Source organism: Haliaeetus leucocephalus, unplaced genomic scaffold (assembly GCF_000737465.1).
Source record: "Haliaeetus leucocephalus isolate CR32 unplaced genomic scaffold, Haliaeetus_leucocephalus-4.0 Scaffold1000, whole genome shotgun sequence".
Taxonomy (NCBI): domain Eukaryota; kingdom Metazoa; phylum Chordata; class Aves; order Accipitriformes; family Accipitridae; genus Haliaeetus; species Haliaeetus leucocephalus.
This window is the reverse complement of record NW_010973436.1, coordinates 2,856,350-2,878,991: the sequence shown is the minus strand read 5'-3', so window position 1 is coordinate 2,878,991 and position 22,642 is coordinate 2,856,350. Positions and strand designations below refer to the sequence as shown.

Sequence of the window (22,642 nt, the reverse complement as noted above, 5' to 3'; positions counted from 1 at the left end):
GGCCCGGGGACGAGCGAGCCCAGCCCGCCGTGAGCAGGCCCCGCCGCCCTCCCCTCAGGGCCGCGTCCTGCGGGGGTCCGGCCCCTCAGAGCCCCGGTTCGGCGCCCCCGGTGTGCGGGAGCCGTGGCGGAGGTTTCCAGCCCGGCCCGGCTCCTACCGTTGCCGGTCTCGTCTCGGTACCGGCGGTGCGGGGAAACGGCCGGGCCGGGTGTGCGTGTCCCTGGGGGGCTGCGTTCGCTGACCGGACCTGCCGGGGTGGACAGCTGTAGGCCGGGGCTGCTGCAACAGCAGCTCCCGCTCGGCTGGGAGCGGGTGAGCGTCAATAAAAGTTCGGGAGAGGAGAATATGAACAGCGAAAGGTTCCGAGGGCGAGAAGGAGTGCTGTAATAGCTGATACAGGTAGCGCGCGCTCAGGCACTTGGCTGTCATTTTTGCTGATGTTTCGTCCTTTTCAGTGAAGTTCATTAAAGGTGCGAAAAGGTGTGTTGAGGGAGACCGTCAGCTGGAGCTTGGTGTGTAAGACTGTGAGTCAGTAAATACAGCTTCAGATGTGGCTCTGCCTGTAACTTGGGGGTTGACCTTGGGGAAATCGCGGTGCCTCTGTTTCCTTGCCGTTTGAAAGAAAAGAGCTGCGTGAGAGCTAGCAGTTCTTGTGTTATCTCATGGCCACGGGCACATCGTCCCTCTGCATTCCTGAAAGGGTAGAATAATATGAAATATAAAGGTGGTGTGTCTCTGAGGATACTGGTGAAGGCACAGCATTGCACGTTGCTTTTCTTCTCTGTGCTTTATGAGCTGCAGATGTTCAAGTCCTTTCTGTTTTTACTGGTGGAGAAGCTCAGATAGAAAATGAAGGGCTTGAAGTGACTTGTGTGGGCTTACACGGTGTCAGTGCTGGAACAAGGAGTTAAGACCTGCGAATCTTGGCTCTCTGGGGCTGGTAGTAAATCCTGAGAGTTTCTGGAACCTCAGAAGAATCCCTGCAAACTTTAAGCGAGCAGTCTCCTCAATAAAGTGTCTGTCTGCAGCAGTTCTGAGTCACTAGTTGCTCAGTACTCCAGCTTTCTAGGCACTGTACCAAAAAGGAGTGTAATAGAGCCTGCTGCTTGATCTGTTCAGTGCGCTAATTTAAATGAATTTCTGCTAGACCTGACATCACAAATCTCCGAGCTTTCTGTCTCATTCCACCTCAAAGCGGCATGTTGTACTCGTTATGGATTCAGTCGCCTTGTCAGGAGGCACTGAAGTATTTATAACAAGGAGAGGTGGATGAGAGCAGTTATTAATGGAGGCTGAAATAGAGCTGGGCTTTATTCCTAGGTACCACTCTTCCTAGAATGAAAGAATGCGTGTGTTGTTCTTATGGATAATTCTCTTTAGATAAATACACTTTTCTTGCTGGTGCTTTTACTTAATTTTGCTTTTTGGTCTTCCTTACCTTGCACTGTTACAACACGTTCCTGCTCAAAGTGCCCCCTTTTTTCCCCTCTCATCAGGTTGGTTGTTAGTGTTCACCCGTGTCTCCTTTGTGCAGTTCGCAGGAGAACAGGGAATCACGAAAAATTCTGCAGCTCTACCTGTTTTCCTACTAGCTGGACTTACTCTGTCGTTCAGGGTGGTTGGTCTGATCCTGCCCCTCTCTTGCATAAGTATTGTGGCCATTTTGCAGAAATGGATTTTGAACGCAGTTTAATGTTGTATAAAAAAAATGATGTTTTTTCCATTGCGGTTTTGTTTCCTCCAAATACCTCCGCTTCACACTCCCTTTGGGTCTTTCTTTCAGCTATGCTCATTTGCCTGGAAGATTTTTGCTACTGAATTGTTAATCTGCCTTTATTTTCTGCTTTCTATTTGCATATGAAATAATTCCTTGTTCCTCTTATTAGGTCTTCGTTTGAAGTAATTTCTGCATGGGGTGTGGTTTTTGTTCCTTTTCTATCTGGAAATTTGCAAGGAACGGTCATGAGAGACAGCAAGATCAGGGAAATAGGAAAGAGTTATTTCACACCAACTGTTCAGATTAAATGAATCACATGCCTAATAGGATGACAGTGGTCACTTGCGGTGATCTGTAAAGCTGGGCTTTGCCGTCGGTGACAGAGCTGAGTTATGAATGTGTTTTAGAAGGCTTAGCCTGTGTTGTGCTTTAGCAGCTTAAATTCCTAGAGCAGAAGAGCCTAAAAACTTGCAGTGCTTTCACCATCTGTGCTTTTCACTCTTTTGTCCTATATTTAGCTTGGAAAAGAAAACAGATTAGGTGGTTTCACTTTTTGCTGCTTCTACACTGGCACATGGCTGCAGTACTGGGGTGGCAGATTCTGCAGGAGAATGTTTATAACCGAGCATCAAACTGTTACAGCTGGGACAAAAGCTTCTCCCTACAAGCTGTCTGAAGCATCAGCTGCTTGCTGTGTGTTTGAACTTGAATCTGGTTTGAACTCCTCCAAGGCTGTCCAACAAGAGCAGTATTTGGTTGTGTTTACCAGCCTGAAATTATTCATGGAAGTACATCTATTGCTTTAAAATAAAAACAGTGATTTGCCTTTACGTCTTTCTGGTTTTGTTTGAAAGTACCCTCTTTTTATTGTGGTTTTCTTTTTTTTGTTTTTTTGTTTTGTTGTTGTTGTTAAATAGTGCTCGGTGCAGATGTAGTACATACTTGATCTCGGAGTACTATAAAGGTAGTATTTATCCCCATGTGGTAAAAAGGAAAACTGAGGCAAGCCAAACTGCCCAGACTTACTTAATATAATACATGACGGTTTGAGTTCTCAGCACTGCAGTGGAAACGCTTATCAAAATTATTTTTATTTAATTTCATTAGAAGGCTTTTATCCACTGCTGCATCTGACAACTGCTTTGTGACATTTTCTTCTATTACACATGTTAAAACATGCGAGCTTGTGGAGTAATGGGCCCTAATAGACCATCAAATTGCATGTGTTACGTGGTTTCCCAAGGAAATGCAGTATGTAATCCTTCTGTTTGGAAGAAAAGAATAAAAGTTAGGTGGAGAAAATAATCAGGTAATAGCTTTGCTTGCCCCAGTTCCAAAGAGCCGATGTGAAAGAGCCGCTGAGTCAGAAGCCTCTGAAAGAAACAGAAGCTGGTGTCAGCAGAGAAGGTGGGGTGGGGTTCTGGGAGCAGGTTTGAATGCAGGGGAAGGAGACCACAAGTGTATTTAGCTTTGACAGGAGTCCTGGAGAACTGCAGCTGAGGAGGAACTTTAGGAATCTCTGAAAGTAAGGTGAGAAGGAAGCAGAGGAGAAATGAGAGAGGAGTTGGCTAAGGTAACACCAGCACTATCGCTGAGAAAATACAGAGGAGAACCAGCACAGGAAACGAGACCTGTTTGCAGAGGGAAGAGCACGGTGCTTGAGGAACCAGTCCAGGCAGCTGGCCCAGTTGATAACAGATGTGTGCAACAGAACTATAGGGGATACTGGGCTGGTGGCTTTGTCTTTGCTAGAGCCGTGCTTGTAAGCAGGGCCTGACGCATGCAGAGGCCCTTCATTCCTGCATTTCTGAAGTACTAGAGTGCCGCTGGGGCTTTCATTCTGTTTTATTCCCAGTCTATTGCATGGGATTACCGGACACATAGGATCTCAGCTGCTGTTTCCTGTGTTGGTTGGGACAGTATCTGCAAGGCGCTATGTTGCTGTGGAGTAAGACTGGGAATTGTGGAAGGGATTAAGATGGTGTTTGTAGCAAGGTTTTCAGTGTTGTCTTATACTTTGCTTTGCTTTCGTTGGTTGGTTTGCTTCCTCCTTTCCTGGGTTTTGGAGGTTGCTGAATGATGGGAAACATTTTGGACAGTACAACCTTTCCGATGGAGGCTGAAACCAAAGTATCTTTGGAAGGTGCAAGGCTGCGCAGCCAGGTTTATCGATCATGCCATCATTTGTCACTTTCTTCTATATCCCGATGTCATACAGAGGAAGATGAGGCATGGTGGAAGTTGGCAGAACTGTCTTTCATAGCACAGTATTGGAGCCACCTTTTTAGATAAATAAGATAAGCCTTAGAAACAGAATTTTTAAAAATCCTAGAAAACAAAACAATTGAATAGCATGTGCAGGATGTAGTACTTTGATGCTTGTAGATGTAAGTCAAGGACACAGCCAGAAGAAACGGCATCATGTAACTCCTCATAAATTGTACTGTACCTTAGCAGTGCCTTTCTTCTCAGTTCCCAGTGGTTTAGGCCATATATCCCTTTTTCCAGATGAGATTGCCTCGTCTCCTCCCCTCTTTCATTTGCAATTGCACCTAGTCGAACAGCTAAAACCACTGCTAGGAGATAAGTGGAAATATCAGGAAAGCCTGTAGTGTATCTTTAGTTTCTTCTAGATCAATTTAGCTGTTAGGAACACGTGGGTGTTGCAGAGTGCCCTGAGCTAGGAACACATAGGCTTCTGTGGGCTGTCATTTCATAACTTGGATGTAAGAACCTCAGAATCTTCCTGGCCCTAAGAATGCATTTGGTATTACCCCTTCCAGGCAGTTGTGCTACTTCTGTGCCACATGCAAAGAATTCAGAGCTGGCTCCAAGACCCAGAGCTGCTCTCTGCCACGTGAGCCCTGCCTGTTCTGTAGCATTACGGGATTAGCTCTTCAGTTAGTCTTGGAGCGGTTTGTGCCTCCATGCTCAAAAGTATGTGATCTCCTTGTCTGTCCTCTGTCCGCCTCCACGATCAAAGACATGCTTTCAGGCTAAGACAGGACAAAGAAAGGCCGTTGTAGCTGGTGGTTATCCTACTGTTTGGTGGTACTAGACTCTCTGAGCTCAGGATGGCAGAAGTGAGATGTGTTATCCTGAGGGGACCCATCCTTCTCCTCAGAAAAGATGGGGACAAGAGGCAGAGGCTGTGGTTCTTCAGCCAAGAAAATGGGATTCAGCCTCTGCCATTCAGGAATTGTTTAGATGGGCTCTGTGGCTTGCGTGAGCAGAAGGTCAGATTGTGTTACCAGATATGCATCATTTGCCCAACACAGAGGGGTGGGGAATTCCCCAAGTCTAATGAGCGCTTTTTTTCTCCCCTCATTGCTTAGATTTCTTGGCTAAATGCTGCAATCTGGAAATCACAAGAAAATACAGCCTGAATTCTCTGGCCTGTTTGCTTCTCACTTGTCCTGAAGTGTTTTGCAGCATCGCTGCGTGCTCAAACGCTGAGATGCAGCTGTGCCTTTGCAGTGACAGCCAAAGTGATGGCACATTCAGTGAGTAAAAAGTGTTGGAAACCCTCTGATTTAGAAGGATCTGCCATCACTATAAGGTGTGTGCTTACCACCTAAACCTTCAGGTTTCTCCCAGTTTCCTGACCTTGATTCTAAATTAACTGGAAGAAATTTAACGAGTGCGGTGGTTAGGGAGGAAAGTGGGGAAATTACATCTGGGCCTGATGAAGCTACAGAATCATGGAGTGATTTAGGCAGAAGGGACCTCTGGAGAACCTTTGCCTGGGACAGAGTCTCTTTGCTAGAATTGAGACCAACATTGCAATTTTGGCTTTAGCTGCTTTAATATCCTCCTTCAGTGATCAGGGAAACTTCTACTGCTGAAGACGATAATTTGCCTAAAATAGCTGTTGCAGCTATGGGAAATACATGAAACCACAAAGTTGCTAGCAGTTAAAAATTGATGATAAAAAAGCCATTACTTTTCCATCTGCAAAGCATTCTGTTCCTGATTTTCAGTGCATTCTGTTCAGCCAGGTAATAGTTTCTTTGGTGCCCAAGTGCCACAAAGCACACAAGTTGGAATCCAAAGCTTGTAAAACAAAACTGGTAGCCAAAGCCTAGAATAAACCCCCTCTGCAGCCAGCACTGGGACAAACAATGGCAGAGAATAGCAGAGGAGGAATGTGGTTTTGTTCTCACACCTGCAAGGGGCTTGCATGCATTTTGGCATGGCTGAAGGGGACTTGAGCAACACAGGTATGTTATACAGAGCAGGTAACCCAGGTGTCGATAACCTCCCTGAATTTTTTAAGTTCTACATCTTGGTCTTCATGTAGCTGAGAGCAGCAGGACACGTCTCAAAAGGTGGGAGGGTTTGGGGACAGATGGGAGATGCCTGCAGCTCACCTGCCACGGGGCTGTGTTGGGTAGAGTGTGCAGTTGGGTCTGGAGGGCAGTCAGCAGTGTGGTGCTTCGTGTGGCTAGGGGGAAGTTGCTTAATCATAGGGTGTCGTTTCCCCAGTGGTTAAGTAGAGATAATTCTAACGAGCCAGTTTGTACATTGCTTTGAAAATAGCCCTGGGAGCACTGGCAAATAGAAGCAGTTTTGGGAATGGGCTGGAAACAGTTTGTAGCAAGAAGCTCTGAAGCCAATTTATAAGAAAGAAGCTTTGTCAAGTCTCCTTCCCAGCAGTGACTGCTCTTTTGCAGGCCATCAGGCAGAGCTCCCAAGGTATCCAGCATTGAACCATCAGTAATAAGTTTGTCTCTTAAGTTCTTACATGCTGTGTCTAGCAAAGCATTTAAGGCTGGATGCAAACCCTTTAATGTAATTTCGAAATTTCTTGTTTTCCTAATACATTATGCTGGCTTTTTTGCTTTCTAAAATTTTAATGTTGAGGAATTCTTGATGGAAAAATGGAATTCCAGGCTATTATGGAATGAAGTAATAAACAGCTACCACTTCTTTGTTCAAGACTGGGTGGGAAAAGAGAGTGCGCGCATAACAGGATGTGGCATTGTCCTTTCACAGAGAGTAATCTCTAAAATCAGGATTGCTATGCTACAGTTTACCAGAAGAACCAAATTGTCATTTTTATGAAGCATGTGTCAGCTGCTGGATGCAAGGTTTTTTCAACCACTTCAACTCAGCTTGAGAGAGAAGTGTGTGCCGTTTCTGGAATGCTAAATAGACTCTTATTGCAGCAAAAATAAGTTGCACTTCAGTAGCTCAGGAGGAAAATGTGCCTGGATATATCCTCACGTCAGCTGCTGGGTTTTGCAGAGCCTTGTGCTGGCCACATGGAACCTCTCCACACACCACTACTCTTCAGACTAAGTGATGGGTCAGGAAAAGGGGCTGTTAAACTTGACTCTTCTCTGCTTGTCTTGCTTCTCTGAGACTCCTTGAGCTCTTACCTCCTCTGCAGCTGCTCAGTTGAGTCTGAATTATATAATAACCTGTTATTTTCTGCAGGTTGGAAACAAAAATGCAGGTTGGATTGCAGGGCGAATAACTTCTTAAAATTTGAGAAGTAGGGCTTTGACTAGTGCGTTTATTTATATGTTTCTTCCTAGTTTTCTTTTGTGTGTTATTATTTGCTTGAGGTTTAGTATTGGGAAATTCCCTGGCAGCTGACAAGGGTTTGCATTCCAGATTTTGGAGCATGGGGCAGCTGGCATTTGAACTTTACTGGGCTTCCAGCTGATGAGCCAAAAATAGTAAAACAGTTCCTCAGCGAGGTGGAGTTCAACCCCTGCCAAAACCCCAGCCTCTTTTCCTTTCAGATTAGTTTATGATTTGCTTTACAGGTCCCCTAGTACCAAATTGGTTGACAGTTGGTGTGGTGGAAGAAGCACACCTAGACTGGAGGTTTGCAGTTTTCCAGTATTCAGAATGCTTAAGAGTCACTTCTGTTTGGGACAAGAAAGTGTCCTCAGGGGTCTGAGTACATGGGGAGGCAGACTTCAGGGAGGATTGAGCTGACATTCGTGCTTCTGTAACAGTTCAGTCTTGTTCCTGATCTGTTCGGAAATGTGGATTTTTCCTCTGCAAGTTTAACTTTGAATTGAATTTCTAAGTCTTTTTACTTCAGCCATGTTGTATTGTAGTAGATAACTTGGAGCCAAGATTACTCGGAGATGGTCTCTGGCCCATGTGAAACTGTGTTTGGCTTTGGGTAGTTGAATGGTCCAGCCTTTTATTCAATGTAGCTGAAGCTTGGAAAAACAGAAAGCTGATAATTTAAAGCCACCAGTGGTATGTGTATACAGGCACATTGATACACTTAAATCTACCCTGATAAGGAGCCTACCAGTATAGTGCTAAAGGCTGTTACAGGGTTACATGGTAACATGTACAGAGTTTGTTGTGTAACTTAAGTAGGGTGAAGTCATTAGGCTTATTGCATTGGGACCTCTTTGTCCGCAAAGGAAAATATTATTGCCTACCAGTATATCTAGGGTACACCAGTACTGTACACAGCGTAGCTGGAGTTACGGAGATGATTTTCAGTAATAAGATGTGGTGCTTTCCATCTTCTAAACAATTGGTTAGTTTGGTATTGATCAGATTCCATTCAATTCTAAATGGCTTTATACTAAGTTGGTATGATACCAACTAGATTAGTAATAGATGCCATCTAATACTGTGCATAAATTGGTCTCGTCTTCTGCTAATTCAGTATGTTTCTCTTCCTTGTCTGCATCTCTGAATCTCTCATCTTGAGTAGTACTGTGCATGCTCACCAGACAGATTGTTCCACAGTTATACCAAAAGCTTGTGTAAGTAAAATGGCTTTTCTTCCTGAAAGGGCTTTTACTTCTTCTTCCTATCTGTCTTTGAGGCAGCTGTTTTCTCCCTTTTTACAGAAGTTTTGATCACTTGCCCAGTTTTATTTCCTCCAAAATTATTTTTCAGTTCATTCTCAGACACATGTCTTGCAGTTAAAGCTTCTGCTGCTGTCTTCCTTGAAAGTTTTTCCTGTATTTGGAAGTCACTGACCTTTTCTTTTATTAGTCATGAACCTTTTTTTCCAAGTAAAAATGCTCTTTGGCTGCTGAGATAAGAAGGTTTAATCTGAGGGGAAATGGCCTACCATGGAGACTTTTGGATTGTAGAAGACCTTCCCAAGGAAGATGGAAAACTCGTTAAATGGCCTGTCCAAAACCTAACCAGACAAGACTCTGGGAAAGATTTTGGGTAAGGAGCAAATCTGCATTGGCCAGAATATAAGGTTTTTTCCATGTCTAATTTCTGTCCTTCTGCTATAGTTGCTTAGATTACCTATATGTATTACAAATTAAGGCAGAAAATCTTCCTCTCTTCCCTTGCTGTTACCCTTATGAAGGCAAGAACCTTGTCTGCAGCAGTTTCCCTGGAGCCGTTGATATTGCTTGTCTGTTTTCAGATTGCAGCTGAGAAGTTACCCCCCTTCCTGGCTTACTTGTGTTTTGAGTATTTTTCCATCTGCTGTCTGCAACTGTGGCTAGTACTGCAAGCCATACACTTACTTGCTTCTGCCAATAGATGATGCTTGTCATTAAGTAAAATCAAGGTCACTGGTGTACTGCTAATTAGTTCTCACGTATAATAACCATAGTAACAATGATATTAATAGAAATAAATGTGTTTAGCTGTAGGTAGTGGTTACATACAATAGATGATGATTACTGAATAACTGCAGGAGAAGAAGCTGAGACAGAAAATCTAGTTTGAGTATATGAAGCTGCTGACGAGAGGTTTCCTGTACCACGTGGCAGCAAGGTAATGGAAGAGATGGATCTGAAGAGAAGTTTTATGATTTCAGACGTCTTCTCCTGACATTATCTGTCTATGTATTTGCTCAGTTGGAGACAGTGTGGCCAGACAGCTACAAATGTGAACATAAATTTATTATTTATGATTATAGCCTGGCTTTGGGCCAGCAATCAGATTTGGCCAAACTCCCTCTTGCAATCAATGAGTTTGTGGCCTCTGGATATGCAAGCTGATGAATCGGGCAGTCGTTCTTTCAGTAGTAACATCAGGTTTTGATACATATTCAAGCTGATGATTGAGCAAATAGACTGACACTCCTGTACCTTCCCCATCTAAAACCTGAAATGAAGCTTCAGAGTGAATCAAATCATGATCTCGGAAACTGCCCAAGAAAGCTGAGGGTTTCTGTGAAGAACTACAGTCTTTAGGCCAAATCCCAAGAAGGTGTTGAGGTTTAAATCATCTGGGTGTTGTTAGCTTCTTAGGATGAGACCATCAGTCTATGAAATTAGGGTAGCGCTGTTAATGACTGCATTTGTCTGCTTCTTATGAACGTTGATTGAGAGCCCTAACACTCGTGTTATCTCAAGTGGAAAGAAATGGTGGGAAACAGACTGTAGGGAAAACTCTTCTCCGCACACCACTGGACTAAGAGGTTTGACCTAGCAGGACTTGCCTAGCTGTAGCTGTTAATAAGCTTCCCATTGCCTTGATTGTGCATGCAGCAAGACCTTTTTAGTCACTTGAAGACTTTCTATGGATGCTGGTGGCTGTGGTGGTCCATTTGGCTATTGTGCAGCAGATCAGCTTCTGCCTGGCAGACACTTTCAGAGACAAAATGTTGCTCACGGTATTGTTAGTGTGGATGTATGCGTGCTCATGTAAGTGTACACAGATGCAAAAAGCCCTTGTGACTCTGCAATGACAATTCCATAGAAGATAGAAAAAGGTTTTCTGGTTTGACTTTTGTCATGGTAATCCTGGCAAGCTCAAAAGGAGTGCTGTCCTTTGAGTTTACTGGCTTAACGCTATGTGACTTCTGTTAGAGTTGCAAAAAAAAAAAAGTGCAAATATCCCACACTGTCAGTTTTCCTAATAGCTGCCATTTTCATTCACTTTTCTCTAAGCCAGCAATCCATGCTGCCAAAAATGTTACTGTTGAAGAGTATGAATGGAGCAAGTCTGCCAACAAACATATAAAATTGTCTGCTCTCACTGCTTTTTCCTTCCCCTGGCAGTGACCAAAGCAGTTCCTTTCAAGAAGTAATGAAGATTTGGCATCTATGAGCTCCCAAGTTCACAGGCACACTTCATCTGTTTTCCTCTTGTAAGCCCCATCTAACATGCATTACATGTATGAAAGTGTCTTAAATGTGAAGGTTATTCCTTTTGATGATCTCCGATTCCTTTACAGGAGGAGCAGATGAGAGCAGGAGACTTGGTAATAGGCATGCCTTCAGGAATTTTGACTGTGTGGTTTAAAAGAGAGAATTTGTTTCAGTTTTAGATTTTTGTTTACTAAACTTGCAGCTTCTGTTGTCCCATCATCAGTGGGGTCCATAACCTCTCCTTGGGGAGTGGGATGGCACATTTTGGTGCATCTGGAATGCCTCATGAAAAGGATTCTTCTGTAGAGTCTGGTAGTACTCATGGTGGTTTTCTTTCCTGCTCAGCAGGATCTCTGCAGCCTTTCCCTGTAGATGATTACAAATAGTTATTTGTTTTTAGCTAGATCATGTTTCATACCACTCTCTCCACCAGTGTCCTGTTTCACAGCTTTAGTGCCCTTTCACTGTGTTACTCTTGATACATATGCACACTAAATAAAAGTAGTGCCTTGGTTTAGACATGTCCTTACATTTTTCTTCTGCATTACCAGCTGAAAGCAGCTTCCTCATCTAAGCATGCTTAGCCTGGGATGAGGATTTGAGACACCAGGGTTTTGATCCTTGCTTTGCAAGTGTGAGAAAGCTGCTCTGTGCCTCAGCCTCTCCCCACCTGTAAGCTGATCACTACCGATAGCAGCCTGTGAGCTTAACAGTGCCAAGTGCTTTTTATTACCTACCTGTTCAGGTTGTATTTGTTTTATTCTTAGTATCCAATCCCAAGTGGACGTGATTACAACAGCTTTCAACAGAGCTGGTTCTCTAATGCAAGATGAGGATGCTTCTGTATTGCCCCCAGAGGTATTTGGTCTAATTTTCAGCAGTGTCTGAGATTGTGGGTGCTCACAACAGGACTCCAAGTGCAAATCTTGCAGACACTCAGCATATCTCTGCATCTCCCCGCCAGTGGAGCAGCCGCTGTAGCACACTCTGGAATATGTTATTCCTTTGTACAGATGCTGGGAAGCAGTGTTGAACTTGGCCACCTTCCTGGGAGTGTTTAAACAAGAGGGCCTGCAGTTAAAGGGAGTAACAAGTTTTAAGTGAACGTGTCAGGCTGAGATGCTGGCAGGTGTGTTATAACTTGGTCTTTAATCAGTTGTCAGTGTGTACCTTTGGCTCAGGGGAGGGAGGTGACAGCATGACACAGTAAATGTCTGACTCGGGCTTCTGTGGCAGCAGAAGACTCTACTGTGGCAGGGATCAAGGTAAAAAGCAGTGGTAGGCAAACTCACAGCTGTTTGTGCCACCCTCCTTTTCCAGGAGTTGCTGCATCAGTAACATAGGGTTGACGTCAGTGGCTCTTCACCATCCGTCAGACTTTCTCCTGACAAAACCTTTGCTTCGCAAAGGCACTTTTGACCCAGGAAGCCCTGAGTTGACTGACCAGCAGCTGCTCTGGTGCCTCAGCCAGTTTTGTGCTATACCTCATGCTCCGACGGTGGCCACATCAGCTGCCATCCCCACAGTGTTGCTCTGGTTCCTCCTCCCCTCCCCTCTTTTAGTGATGACTTTGTTCAAGATGCCCTTTGTGCCTTTCACAGAGAAGTAGCTCACGCTGCTGGTGCAGGGAAAGGAGAGAGAATGGCAGCGTGTGACTAACTGTGAGCCTAATCCTGCTTACGCTGACAATAGGGTCTTTCTTTCTCTTCGGCTTTCTGGACCACTGTACAGAATTAGAATTAGCATTAGTATGGAGGAATGTGTGGAATAAGCCCTTGCTTCAGTAGTGGGCAGGTTGTTTGGCAGGACGTCTTCAACTTTGAATCCTGTGACTGCAGAGCACAAGCTGCCTTGCTCCCTTGGTGGCAGCCCCTTCTGCACAGAAGGGTTGTTTGATGGAGACAGCCATCCTGGAGAGGTGTTGCTGACACACATGCAGCCTCTGTGGTCTAGTGCCCTCTAAACTGGCTCTTCTGGTTCCTTAGGGGCCACAGTGGTTTTAAGGAAGTCAGAGGTTTTCAGATCTACACCAGAATACACTGCTCTTGAGCAGTCCTGCTGAAATTGTTCCATCCATTGCATTTAAATCTCAGGCACATAAGGGATCTGAAGATACTAGGCTGCATACAAGGGAGGGGGAAATGACAGAAGCCCTTGGAAGGAGGAATTGTAACCAGAGAGAGCAGCAGCTGCTGGTTGCCAAAAGGAGAGGAGGACGGGAGCTTGGGCTGGTCACTAGGGAGGGGAGTTAGGCTGCATGCTTGGACCTGCTGACCAAAGAGCGGGCTGGATTGCGAGACTGGTGTTTAAAGAGACAGCTATAAAAGTAATCTATTAATGATCTTTTACTTTCCTGTGTCAAAAACTTCAAAAAGAATCTAGATAATTAAACTTTTTACTGCTGATATGGCACTTCTGGGGGGAATTAAATTGCTGACCTGTTGCAATTTGGCTTTGGTTTTCTTTGGTTTTGTCCTAGGGCAATTTTGCTGGTTTCCAGGTTCCCAGTGCTTTAGAAGGAATTTTCAGTTTCTCAAAATTGAATTTGACTTAAAATGAAAACCAAGCAAACAAAAAAGTACTTCAAATGTCAAAGTGTAAAGACATTTTTTTTCTGGAGCAACCAACATACCCTGGGTTTAAAAATGTCAGAAAGGGTTTAACAAAACAGAAAGCAGATTCTTATACTTAAAATAGCTCTTTTAAATGCTCCTCTAGTCTCCACAGCTTTGCTAGGGGTTGTTTTTAGAGTCTCCTCTTTCTTCTCTTGTAGGTTTACTAAGAATCTCTCTCCAGACAAAATCAACCTGAGCACGCTGAAAGGGCAGGGGCAGCTGACCAACCTGGAGCTGGATGAAGAGGTGCTGCAGAATGTGCTGGAGCTGCCCACCTGGCTTGCCATCACTCGGGTCTACTGTAACAAGGCATCTATCAGGGTGAGCAGAGGAGGCTGCGCTTGCGTCCCCAGACGCAGTTGAGGCCTTCCATTGGCAGCTTCTGTTTGTCACTTGGGAATTTCTGATGAAGAATCATGATGGGATTTGATCCACACATGTCAATCCCTGTGCTTTAGGTGTGATATTTGCTGATTGAATGCTATGAGATAGCCACAGCAGGTTTCACCAAAGGTTGCCTTTGCCAAGCACTCTGCTCTTGACGGTGGCTGGCAGCAGCTGATAGAGGATGCTGAGAGAAGCATAGGAGAAGTGTGCTGTGGTCTTTCCTCACCTTCAGGTGACTTGTCAAGCCAGCAGTGTGGTGTTTGTATTTAATAGCCATTGATGAATTTGTCCAGATTCTTTCTGGACCCACTTATTTAACATCCAGAGCGTGCTATGGCAAAGAATTTCACAGCTTAACTACATCTGCTTTTGCTTCTATCAATCCTGTGTATACTAGTTTTAGTTGATACCCTCCTGGTACTGTTATTGGAAGAAATAGTGAACAATTGTTCCCTGTTCATCACTTCCATGTCACTTAGGATTTTACAGACCTCTCTGGTCATTCCCTCCCATTTCCCTGCTATTTTGATAGCGGAGGAGTTATTCTGTGTCTTCCCTCATCCCCACTGACTTTTTTTTTAATGCTAAAGAAGTAACATAGACCTCCAACAAGAATAGGAAGCAGAGAGAAATGGAGTGCCATTCTCTGAAAGCGTGATTGTGCTGTGAGGTATTGTAAAAATAAATTGAACTTAAGTCTTAATTGTTGAAAATGCAATTTGTAAGAAATGCATGATTAGTGCATGTGAAAAGCTGCACTCTCTGCACTCAGCCTTTATGCCCACAGTTATCCATTTACATACATAATCACTGAAATTGGGCATGCACTTGCACTTTTGCACACTGAACTCTTTTACAAATTCTTCTTCCTTGTGCTTTTTAGAGCAAAAAATTGATTTTTTCAGTTCATATGAAATGCCAGATTGTTTAATCTCAGTTGGTACTAACCATAGTTGCATTACATGAATGCAAAAGTTTTTAGTATATCAAAAAGACTTGCTATAAAAGAAATATGGTTCTACTCTGCCAAGTGACAATAAAATGAGCCTGTCTTGCTCATCTGATCCACTCTGTTTTTAGAGTCGGATCTGCTTAATTTAGTAACAAACATTTGTTCTCCCTCCTACGAGAACTGCAGATAAGTGTTGCTGTAAGAAAATAAAATGGATCTTTTTGGTTTGTGCACAGTTTTTTAAAGAGTTACCTGACTTCCAGTAACAGCAGCAATTAACTATAAACCCTTTAAGGACAAGAACATTCCCCATAAAGGAATATGAAAAATGAGAATTTGACCTGCAGAATATCTATTACTTGTGATGATGTGTGAGATCCAAAAGCGAAGTTGGATTTATAGGTCTGGTGGCTGGAATGTCTTTTCACTTGTCTCTGTGAGCCTGTTCGACCTGGATTTGGTAAGATAGGATGGATTGTCACTGTGGTCGTTTCTCAGAGAAAGGGGGCTCAAACTTTGGGCTCAGATGGTTTCCTGCAATTTTGCAAACTTTCCAATATGAAGATAACTCTTGTAACCTCAACTTTATTGTTTCAGATCCAGTGGACAAAGCTGAAAACACACCCTATCTGCCTGGTAATGTTTCTTCTCTTGTTCATTCCTTTTCTTCCTCAGTCTTTTTAATCTCTCCTACTTGAGGAAAATTCTGTAAAGGGAAACTGAAGTGCATACTCAAATTTTCATTTGACCTAAATCCTCTAGGCCCTTAGCACATGGGGGAAGGGGAGTTCTGAGAATAGTCCTGTTTGGCGATGAGTGACCTCCGATGAGACCCACATTTCACTGCAGGATGGAGCTGGGCTGAGCTCTTGGTGAAGTCCAGGGCAACCTTGTGCCTGGTTGTTGTTGTTTGTTTTCCCCTCTACTTCTGGGGATTCGGATTACCCAATGTTCCTGGCACTGATGGTATGGGAGCTTTAATACATGAGACTCTTGGAGAGTCAGGAGACTCCAGAGCTTGGTTATCCCTGCCCTAGAGTCTCAAATCTAAGGCTGGCAGGCTGACCTTGAGTCTCAGTCTTGTATTTATTGCTCCCATGTTCTGTCTTTACAGTACCTGGATAAAGTGGAAGTAGAGATGCGAACATGCGAAGAGCCTCGGCCACCCAACGGACAGTCTCCCATTGCTCTTGCTGCGGGTCAGAGGTCAGTCCCTGAGCCCTGTGGTTTCTTTCTGACATGCTACTGGGGTATAGGTGGCTGTTGTTCTCTATGGTTAACCATTGGCCTCTCTGTACTCAGGTTTAAGTGGTTCTAATATTGCTTATAAACCTTGGGGTCTCTCTCTGTGTAGCCCTACCTCTGCTGGGCCTCTTGTGGTAACAGGTGATGACTTTGAGGGATCTTCTCTTTACAGTGAATATGGCTTTGCTGAAAAGGTCGTGGAGGGGATGTTTATTGTTGTCAATTCCATCACCATCAAGATTCACTCCAAGGCCTTTCATGCTTCTTTTGAGCTATGGCAGCTTCAAGGCTACAGTGTCAACCCAAACTGGCAACAGAGTGACTTGCGACTCACCCGCATTACTGATCCACAGAGAGGAGAGGTAAAGAGTTGTCTTACGTTACCTGTCATAACGTGCACAGAAGAGTGGCACTCGTGCTACCCCAGTCCTCTAGGGTAATCAGGCTGTTGTCTGAATTCTTGTACAGTGATGGTAGGGAGCCTCCGTGAGCTTCCCTACTGTTTGCTGGAACAGGGTGGCTGAGAGCTGACTTGTGTTCAGAGCTTTCTCTGAGCTCCTCTGAGAGAATGAAACTGGAGAAGCTCTGAATGCCCTTGTGGTTTGGCTGGTTTTAAACTTGGTGTGAGAGAGGGGGTCAGATGTTACCTGGGGCATGATTTTGTTTTTGTACTGGGATCAGTACAAAAAGAAAAGTGCATTGAATGACTTTCTGTGGCCTTGTTTCATTCCACATCTTCTAAGCATTTAGTTTAATCCTTGAAGTTGTTGAAAATCTCAACATTTTCCTATTTTTCTCCTTCTGGGTAGGTTTTGACATTCAAAGAGCTCACCTGGCAGACACTTCGGATAGAAGCAGATGCCACTGACAATGGCGATCAGGATCCTGTTACTACTCCTCTGAGACTCATTACCAACCAGGGGAGGATCCAGATCTCTCTCAAGAGAAGGGTGAGAGTTTCCTCCATACTTTGCAGGATACAGTCTCGCTGCCTGGTGCAGTATGATGCATATTTCTTCCCACGTTCCTCAGCAACCGTTCTTTTCCTTCACAAATGTTGAACCCAAGCTGCTATATCGCTCTGTGTTGTCTATTGGAGAGAGCTGTGTTCTTACCAAATGTCAAAGCAGTTTATTTCCCAGGGGAGGTTAACATGTATGGAGCAAGTTTTTAAATCTGTTGGAACATCCCAAGGAGAGCTGTCATCTCTTTTAGTGGGAGATTAATGCCTGGTAACCTTATTTTTAGCTGTCAATGGAAATGTGATGATAAAAAAAACCAACCAAAACTAAACCTTTTTTTTTTTTTTTTTTTTTCTGTAAACCAGCAAGCAATTTGTGGTTTTGACTACTTTCCTCTCAGAGGAGGTACTGTGGACATCCACCAGATAAGTTAACTTCTCAGTTTCAGAGCAGCATCTCTTGTTTCTGCTACAGCTTCTGTGTACTATGAAGAATGTATGTATGTGGTTGCAATTGTTGAAGTCCCTGACTCCTCCTTGCTGTTTCAGACCAAAGATTGCAATGTGATGGCATCTAAGCTGATGTTTCTCCTTGATGACCTGCTCTGGGTGCTCACAGACTCTCAGCTGAAAGCAATGATGAAATATGCAGAGTCTCTGAGTGAAGCCATGGAGAAGTCTGCCCAGCAGAGGAAAAGCTTGGCACCAGAGTCTGTACAGGTGAGTGAGTCATGATTTGGATGTTGGTCTGCCAGGAAAAACGAAAAGTCAAGGTGAAAGAGACGGCTTCTGTTTGTGTGGCATCTCACCCTTGCTCACAGAGCATCTCCTTGACAGGATCTGGTAGGCTTACCTGGTGTCAGGTCAGCATTGCGTGGATTGTGGGCTATTGTTGGGTAATGACATGACCAAAGGAGTTGGATTCATTGCCAATAAGTATTAGAAAATGTTCATACATAGTTACATGCTAGATTCTGTCTGATGGCAGGGAAAAAGTGGTGTTAAGTTGCATGACTTTCCAAATTTGGCTGGCACATGGAAAGTTGCAGAGGGTCCCACAAGGATTTGGTTTGGGAATAAGCAATAAATATGTTCTAGAAATAATCTTTTCTGCCTCTGAATGACAATCTGTGTAAGCCTGGGGAAGGGACTCTGGTTTAATAAATTATGACATAAAACCATAGCGAGCTGTGATGCCCAAGGGAAAACATTGGCATCCAATTTCACTGTTGTTTTGGGGGTTTCTTTTTTTCTTCCTGATACGCTGGAGAGAGCTCTTGATTTTTGCAGTTGTTCTTTGGTTTGCATATAGCTTAACAGTGTATGAAAACCTTAGAACAGCTGCTTCTGCCAGTAACCTTTAACCTCCCTTACCACTTTCTTTGTTTTGAAAATACTGTGCTGAGTAATTCTTTGATGCATGTCACAGAGTAAATACGTGAGGGCAGAGGACAAAAGATGTTTTCTGGGACAAGGATGAGGGTAGAGGAATATTGCTGCTGGTGGTGGAAGCTCTGGGGAAGGAGGGCTATGCAGATAGTGCAGTGAGATTACATAGAAGGGGGAGTCAGGGATACTTAGCTCTTTTTGTCCAGGAGTCTTAAAGCGTATTTCAAGGTAAGTGACTGGTAGCTTGATGTAGAGGAGGCAGAACCACACACAAAGAGTTTTGCTCATGAGAACATAGGAAAGAATCCAGACTTCTGGAGTCCCAATTAAATTTCTATAAATTGGTGCCTTGCAGGCTGGAAGATTGCATGAGTTGTTTTTAATTGTATTATAACATCTCTTTTTTTTTCTTTTTCCTTTTTTTTTTTTTTTCTTCTTCTTTCTATTAGTTCTTACTGAGCTTGTCTCTCTCTAATAGATCACACCGCCTGCTCCAAGTACCCAGCAGTCCTGGTCTCAGCCGTTCGGAGTCAGCCCAAATGCAAGTAGCATTGGTCAATACTTTGATAAGTATGATATGAAAGAGTCATCATACCACCTCCTCATCTCACACTTGGATCTGCATATCTGCGATGACAGCCACACTCGAGAGTCAGGTAACTGAGAGTAGCATCAGGAGGACACTGCAGGAGGAAAACATTAATCGAGTCATCAATTTTCTGTCTTGAAGGAGGATTTACCTCTTGAAGCATCTTTCATGTTACTGTTTCCCAGTGAGGCAACAGGCAGTTGTTCAGGCTGATGGAGAGATCAGTTCTGTCTGTCTGAACTAGGTATTGGAAAAATCTTTCTTGGCTCCATGGGACAAACATGGGGAAGTCCATCAGTGGTCGTGGTTGCCAGTGACCTGGTTGAAGTGGTAGAGGATATGCTCTAGGAACAATCTGGTATTGAGCAATGGGAGTAAAGCATGATCACTCCACGTGTGAGAAAATGTTTTGACAGCGTTCAGGACATTGACAGTAGCATAGCTACAAGGATTCTTTGCCACCTTTGACAGAACATTCCCCTGCCTACCATGTTTTTTTCAAGCAAGGTTGTGATAACTAATATCTGTTTTACTTCTAGCTCCCCCCTACTGAGATATACTTCTAAGTACTTTTTTCTCTTTTGAGGCAAATGTGCCCCCCGCTCTGTAGAGCCATCTCTGATCCAAGTTGTTCTGTTTGTTTTTACACATCTACCCTTTAAAAAAAAAAAATTCTCCTACCCACATCCATCACTATTCCAGATATTTTTTTAATTGTTCTGTGTATCACTGTCTCTTGAGCTGCTGTTATCAACATCTTAGTGTTGGAAACACAAGTGCTGGTTGTTGTAGTGGGAAGTGTAATTGATAGGGCCCTGGGAAGCAATGAGATCTCGCATTTTGGTATTTGAGATTCTAGGTATGGTTCTTACGATATAAGCTGTTGGCCTGTTACATTCAGTTACGTTCCTTTTCCTTGCCTAGGTCATTTTGATACAGCTTTCTAAAAGACGGTACCCTAATACTGGCCACAGTGACAATCAATCAGTGGTGACAATCAAAGCAATGTTATTCTGAATTCTCCTGGATCAGGACTTGGATTGCAGAGCCGATCATGGTTTTCTTTGTTCTGTTTTCCACAGGTGCTTTGAAGCATGGGATGCTGGGAGGTGCCATGCAGCTGACCTTCAGGAGGATGGCTTTTGACTATTATCCTTTCCACAGGGCAGGTAGGGGATCATGCAGCCTCCCAGGTTGAGGAGGGGGATAAAAAAGAATTTGAAGAACAGTGATGCTATATGGTTTCAGGCAGGACTGGAAGAGAAGCTACACAGAGGACTTGGGACTTAAATCCTCATGGGCAGGGTTAATCTGACTTATCTGCCAGTGGATGACTGACAAGTTGCTGGCAAAGTACAAAGAAAGAAATAAGTTGTGGTCTGTTGTAAAGACGTAAAGTTGAAACTTCGGATTCCTTTTCAGTTGCTTAAGCTCTGGATCTGGTTCTTACATGTGCCTAATCAATTTGGAAGGGTTGTAGGATGTATCCCAGGAGAAAATCTGTTTGTGGTCAACTGAAGAATCAAGGAAAAGTGACATTGGCGTTTTTCCCAACACTTGAATTTGGAACACTTGCTGGTAGGACAAGCTCTGTTGTGTGAAAGCTTGCACTTGTTTCACAAGCACTTGGTATGCTGCATACTGCATATTCCAGATCTGATATCAATAAAGAGGAATGCTGTACAGATTTGCATACATTTGAGGGGCACAGGAGGGTTGTGTGTATCCAGGAACCTCATTTTTAAAGCCAGGGTGTTTGCTTTTGTGCAGGAGATGCCTGCAGGCATTGGGTGAGGTACAGTGAAGCAATGGAAACACGGGGACAGTGGGCAAAGAAGTTGGTCAGTGAATTTCAAAGCAAGATCGAGAAGCTTTATGAAGAAATGGACCCTGCATTTGCCAGGACTCCACTTTCCCCCTTCAGAAGGAAACCAGGTAATGGTATTGATAAAATTCGTACTAAAGCAGATGATGATAACAATTTTGCTCCATCCAGCAATATCTCTAGTTACCTTTCCCCAATTTAGCAGGCTGATTTCTTGGTGCAGAAATCATAGCACGCTAAAAATCATAAATATAATGGCAAAGGAAAGTGGCTATCATACTGGAATAACACTGCAGCAAGAACGGACAGACTGCAGTGGTCACTTTCCTAGCTTATTTATTGAGTTGCTCTGTAAGTGACTGTATAAGGAGTAAATTAAATACTTAAAGCCTGCCTGAAGAATGTGTTCTCTTGCTACAGCACAGACTCATCTTTCACAGTGGTCTTCCTTCAAAAGTCCTAAGTTTGTTTTCCTGCCTAGCTCTGCCCATCTGTTCCTAATTTGGTGGCTTTTAATTCTCCTCTGTAAGCACATAAGTGTTGGTATTGATGGTTAAGTTCGCTGCAAAGGAGATGAGTAAAACCCTGCTGGTTCTGCTTTTCCATCCCCACAGATACTTCTTTGAGTCCTCATAAAAGTCCCTTAGAGAAAGGCCGTGTACCTCCCACAAGTTTGCCGCGACTCCGGCACCCTCCCTGGAACCGACTTCGATCCAGCTGTATGGTAGTTCGAGTGGATGACTTGGATGTTCACCAGGTAGGGATTTGAGCAGTGTCTGGAGATGTTCATGTCATTTTTAAAAAAGAAATTTAATCTGATATGATTGAAATAAATAATGCAAATACTACGTCATCCAAGACAACCAAAACTCTGGCCAGAGAACCCAAATGCCATTGTTATGTTGCATGTAAAACTTACAAACCAAGTATGAACTGCTGATAATTTTCATGTTCAGAGGAAATTGCATGCATAACCACAGAGTTTCTGCACTCTGTGTCTGTTCACATCTAAACTTGCATCAAGCGTTAGGCAGGCCCAGGGTAAAAGATTTCATGCATTTGAGAAGTTAGTGAGGATATGGATTTTTGGCAGAGAAGGAATAAGTCTTATGTCATGCTTTCTGACCCAGGACAGAAAGCATCACTAGACCGGATGAGGCCCTACATCCATATACCCTGTAACCATTGCAAAAGCATAGTTGGTACCAGATACTATAATGGACTCACCAGTATGCTGTTAATCTTGAAGAAAGCTATAACAGATTTCAGTTCTGTTTATTCACATCGCCTAATTCTGATTGTCATGGCTCTTACTAGCAGTGACAGGAGACATAAAGAACTAAATTCCCTCAAAGGAGAGGAGTTGGCAATATTAGCAGGTAGAAAAAAGTTTTATTTTTACTTGAAAGCACAGTATGTTTGATATGTAAATGAGATGGATTGAATACGGGAGACTGCAGGGTTACTGGGACTCTTTGTTTTGCCAAATCTGAATTCTGCACAACTGCATACCATTGTGTTTACAGGTTTCTACAGCTGGTCAACAAAGTAAGAAACCCTCCACCTTGCTTTCATGTAGTAGAAAATTGTTCAAACTTCCCGATCAGGTCTCTGCAATCCATATTGAATTCACAGAGTATTACTTCCCAGACAATCAGGACTTTCCAGGTAATACACCAAGGTTAGCACCTTCTTTCATAAGTTTCTTAAAGAATCAATCAACTCTTAGTTCTTTAGGTGTGTTAACCCTGTTACTATTCTCTGGGTGTCCATTTTTGTTTAGTTTTCTGATGTTTGCCTTTCTAATTTTTTTTTTCCTGTGGGAAAGTGGGATAGAGTTTGCCTGGTGCAAAATGTGGAGGCAAAGTTGTGCTTGCAAAGTAACGTATCCGGGAATGTATTGAAGGAGCTA

At 43.6% G+C, this 22,642-nt stretch overlaps 1 protein-coding gene across 2 annotated transcripts in view; it reads left to right on the top strand.

The window, feature by feature from the left end:
* Positions 1-22,642, top strand: part of UHRF1BP1 (UHRF1 binding protein 1) — a 33,928-nt gene that overhangs the window by 296 nt on the left and 10,990 nt on the right. For both annotated transcript variants that reach the window (XM_010584666.1, XM_010584667.1), the window contains exons 2-12: positions 13,541-13,703; positions 15,319-15,357; positions 15,836-15,927; positions 16,139-16,328; positions 16,776-16,916; positions 17,477-17,647; positions 18,795-18,972; positions 19,988-20,074; positions 20,676-20,840; positions 21,345-21,487; positions 22,257-22,398. In XM_010584666.1, the coding sequence (XP_010582968.1) occupies positions 13,541-13,703; positions 15,319-15,357; positions 15,836-15,927; positions 16,139-16,328; positions 16,776-16,916; positions 17,477-17,647; positions 18,795-18,972; positions 19,988-20,074; positions 20,676-20,840; positions 21,345-21,487; positions 22,257-22,398 (1,511 nt within the window). The remainder of the gene's footprint in view (positions 1-13,540; positions 13,704-15,318; positions 15,358-15,835; positions 15,928-16,138; positions 16,329-16,775; positions 16,917-17,476; positions 17,648-18,794; positions 18,973-19,987; positions 20,075-20,675; positions 20,841-21,344; positions 21,488-22,256; positions 22,399-22,642) is intronic.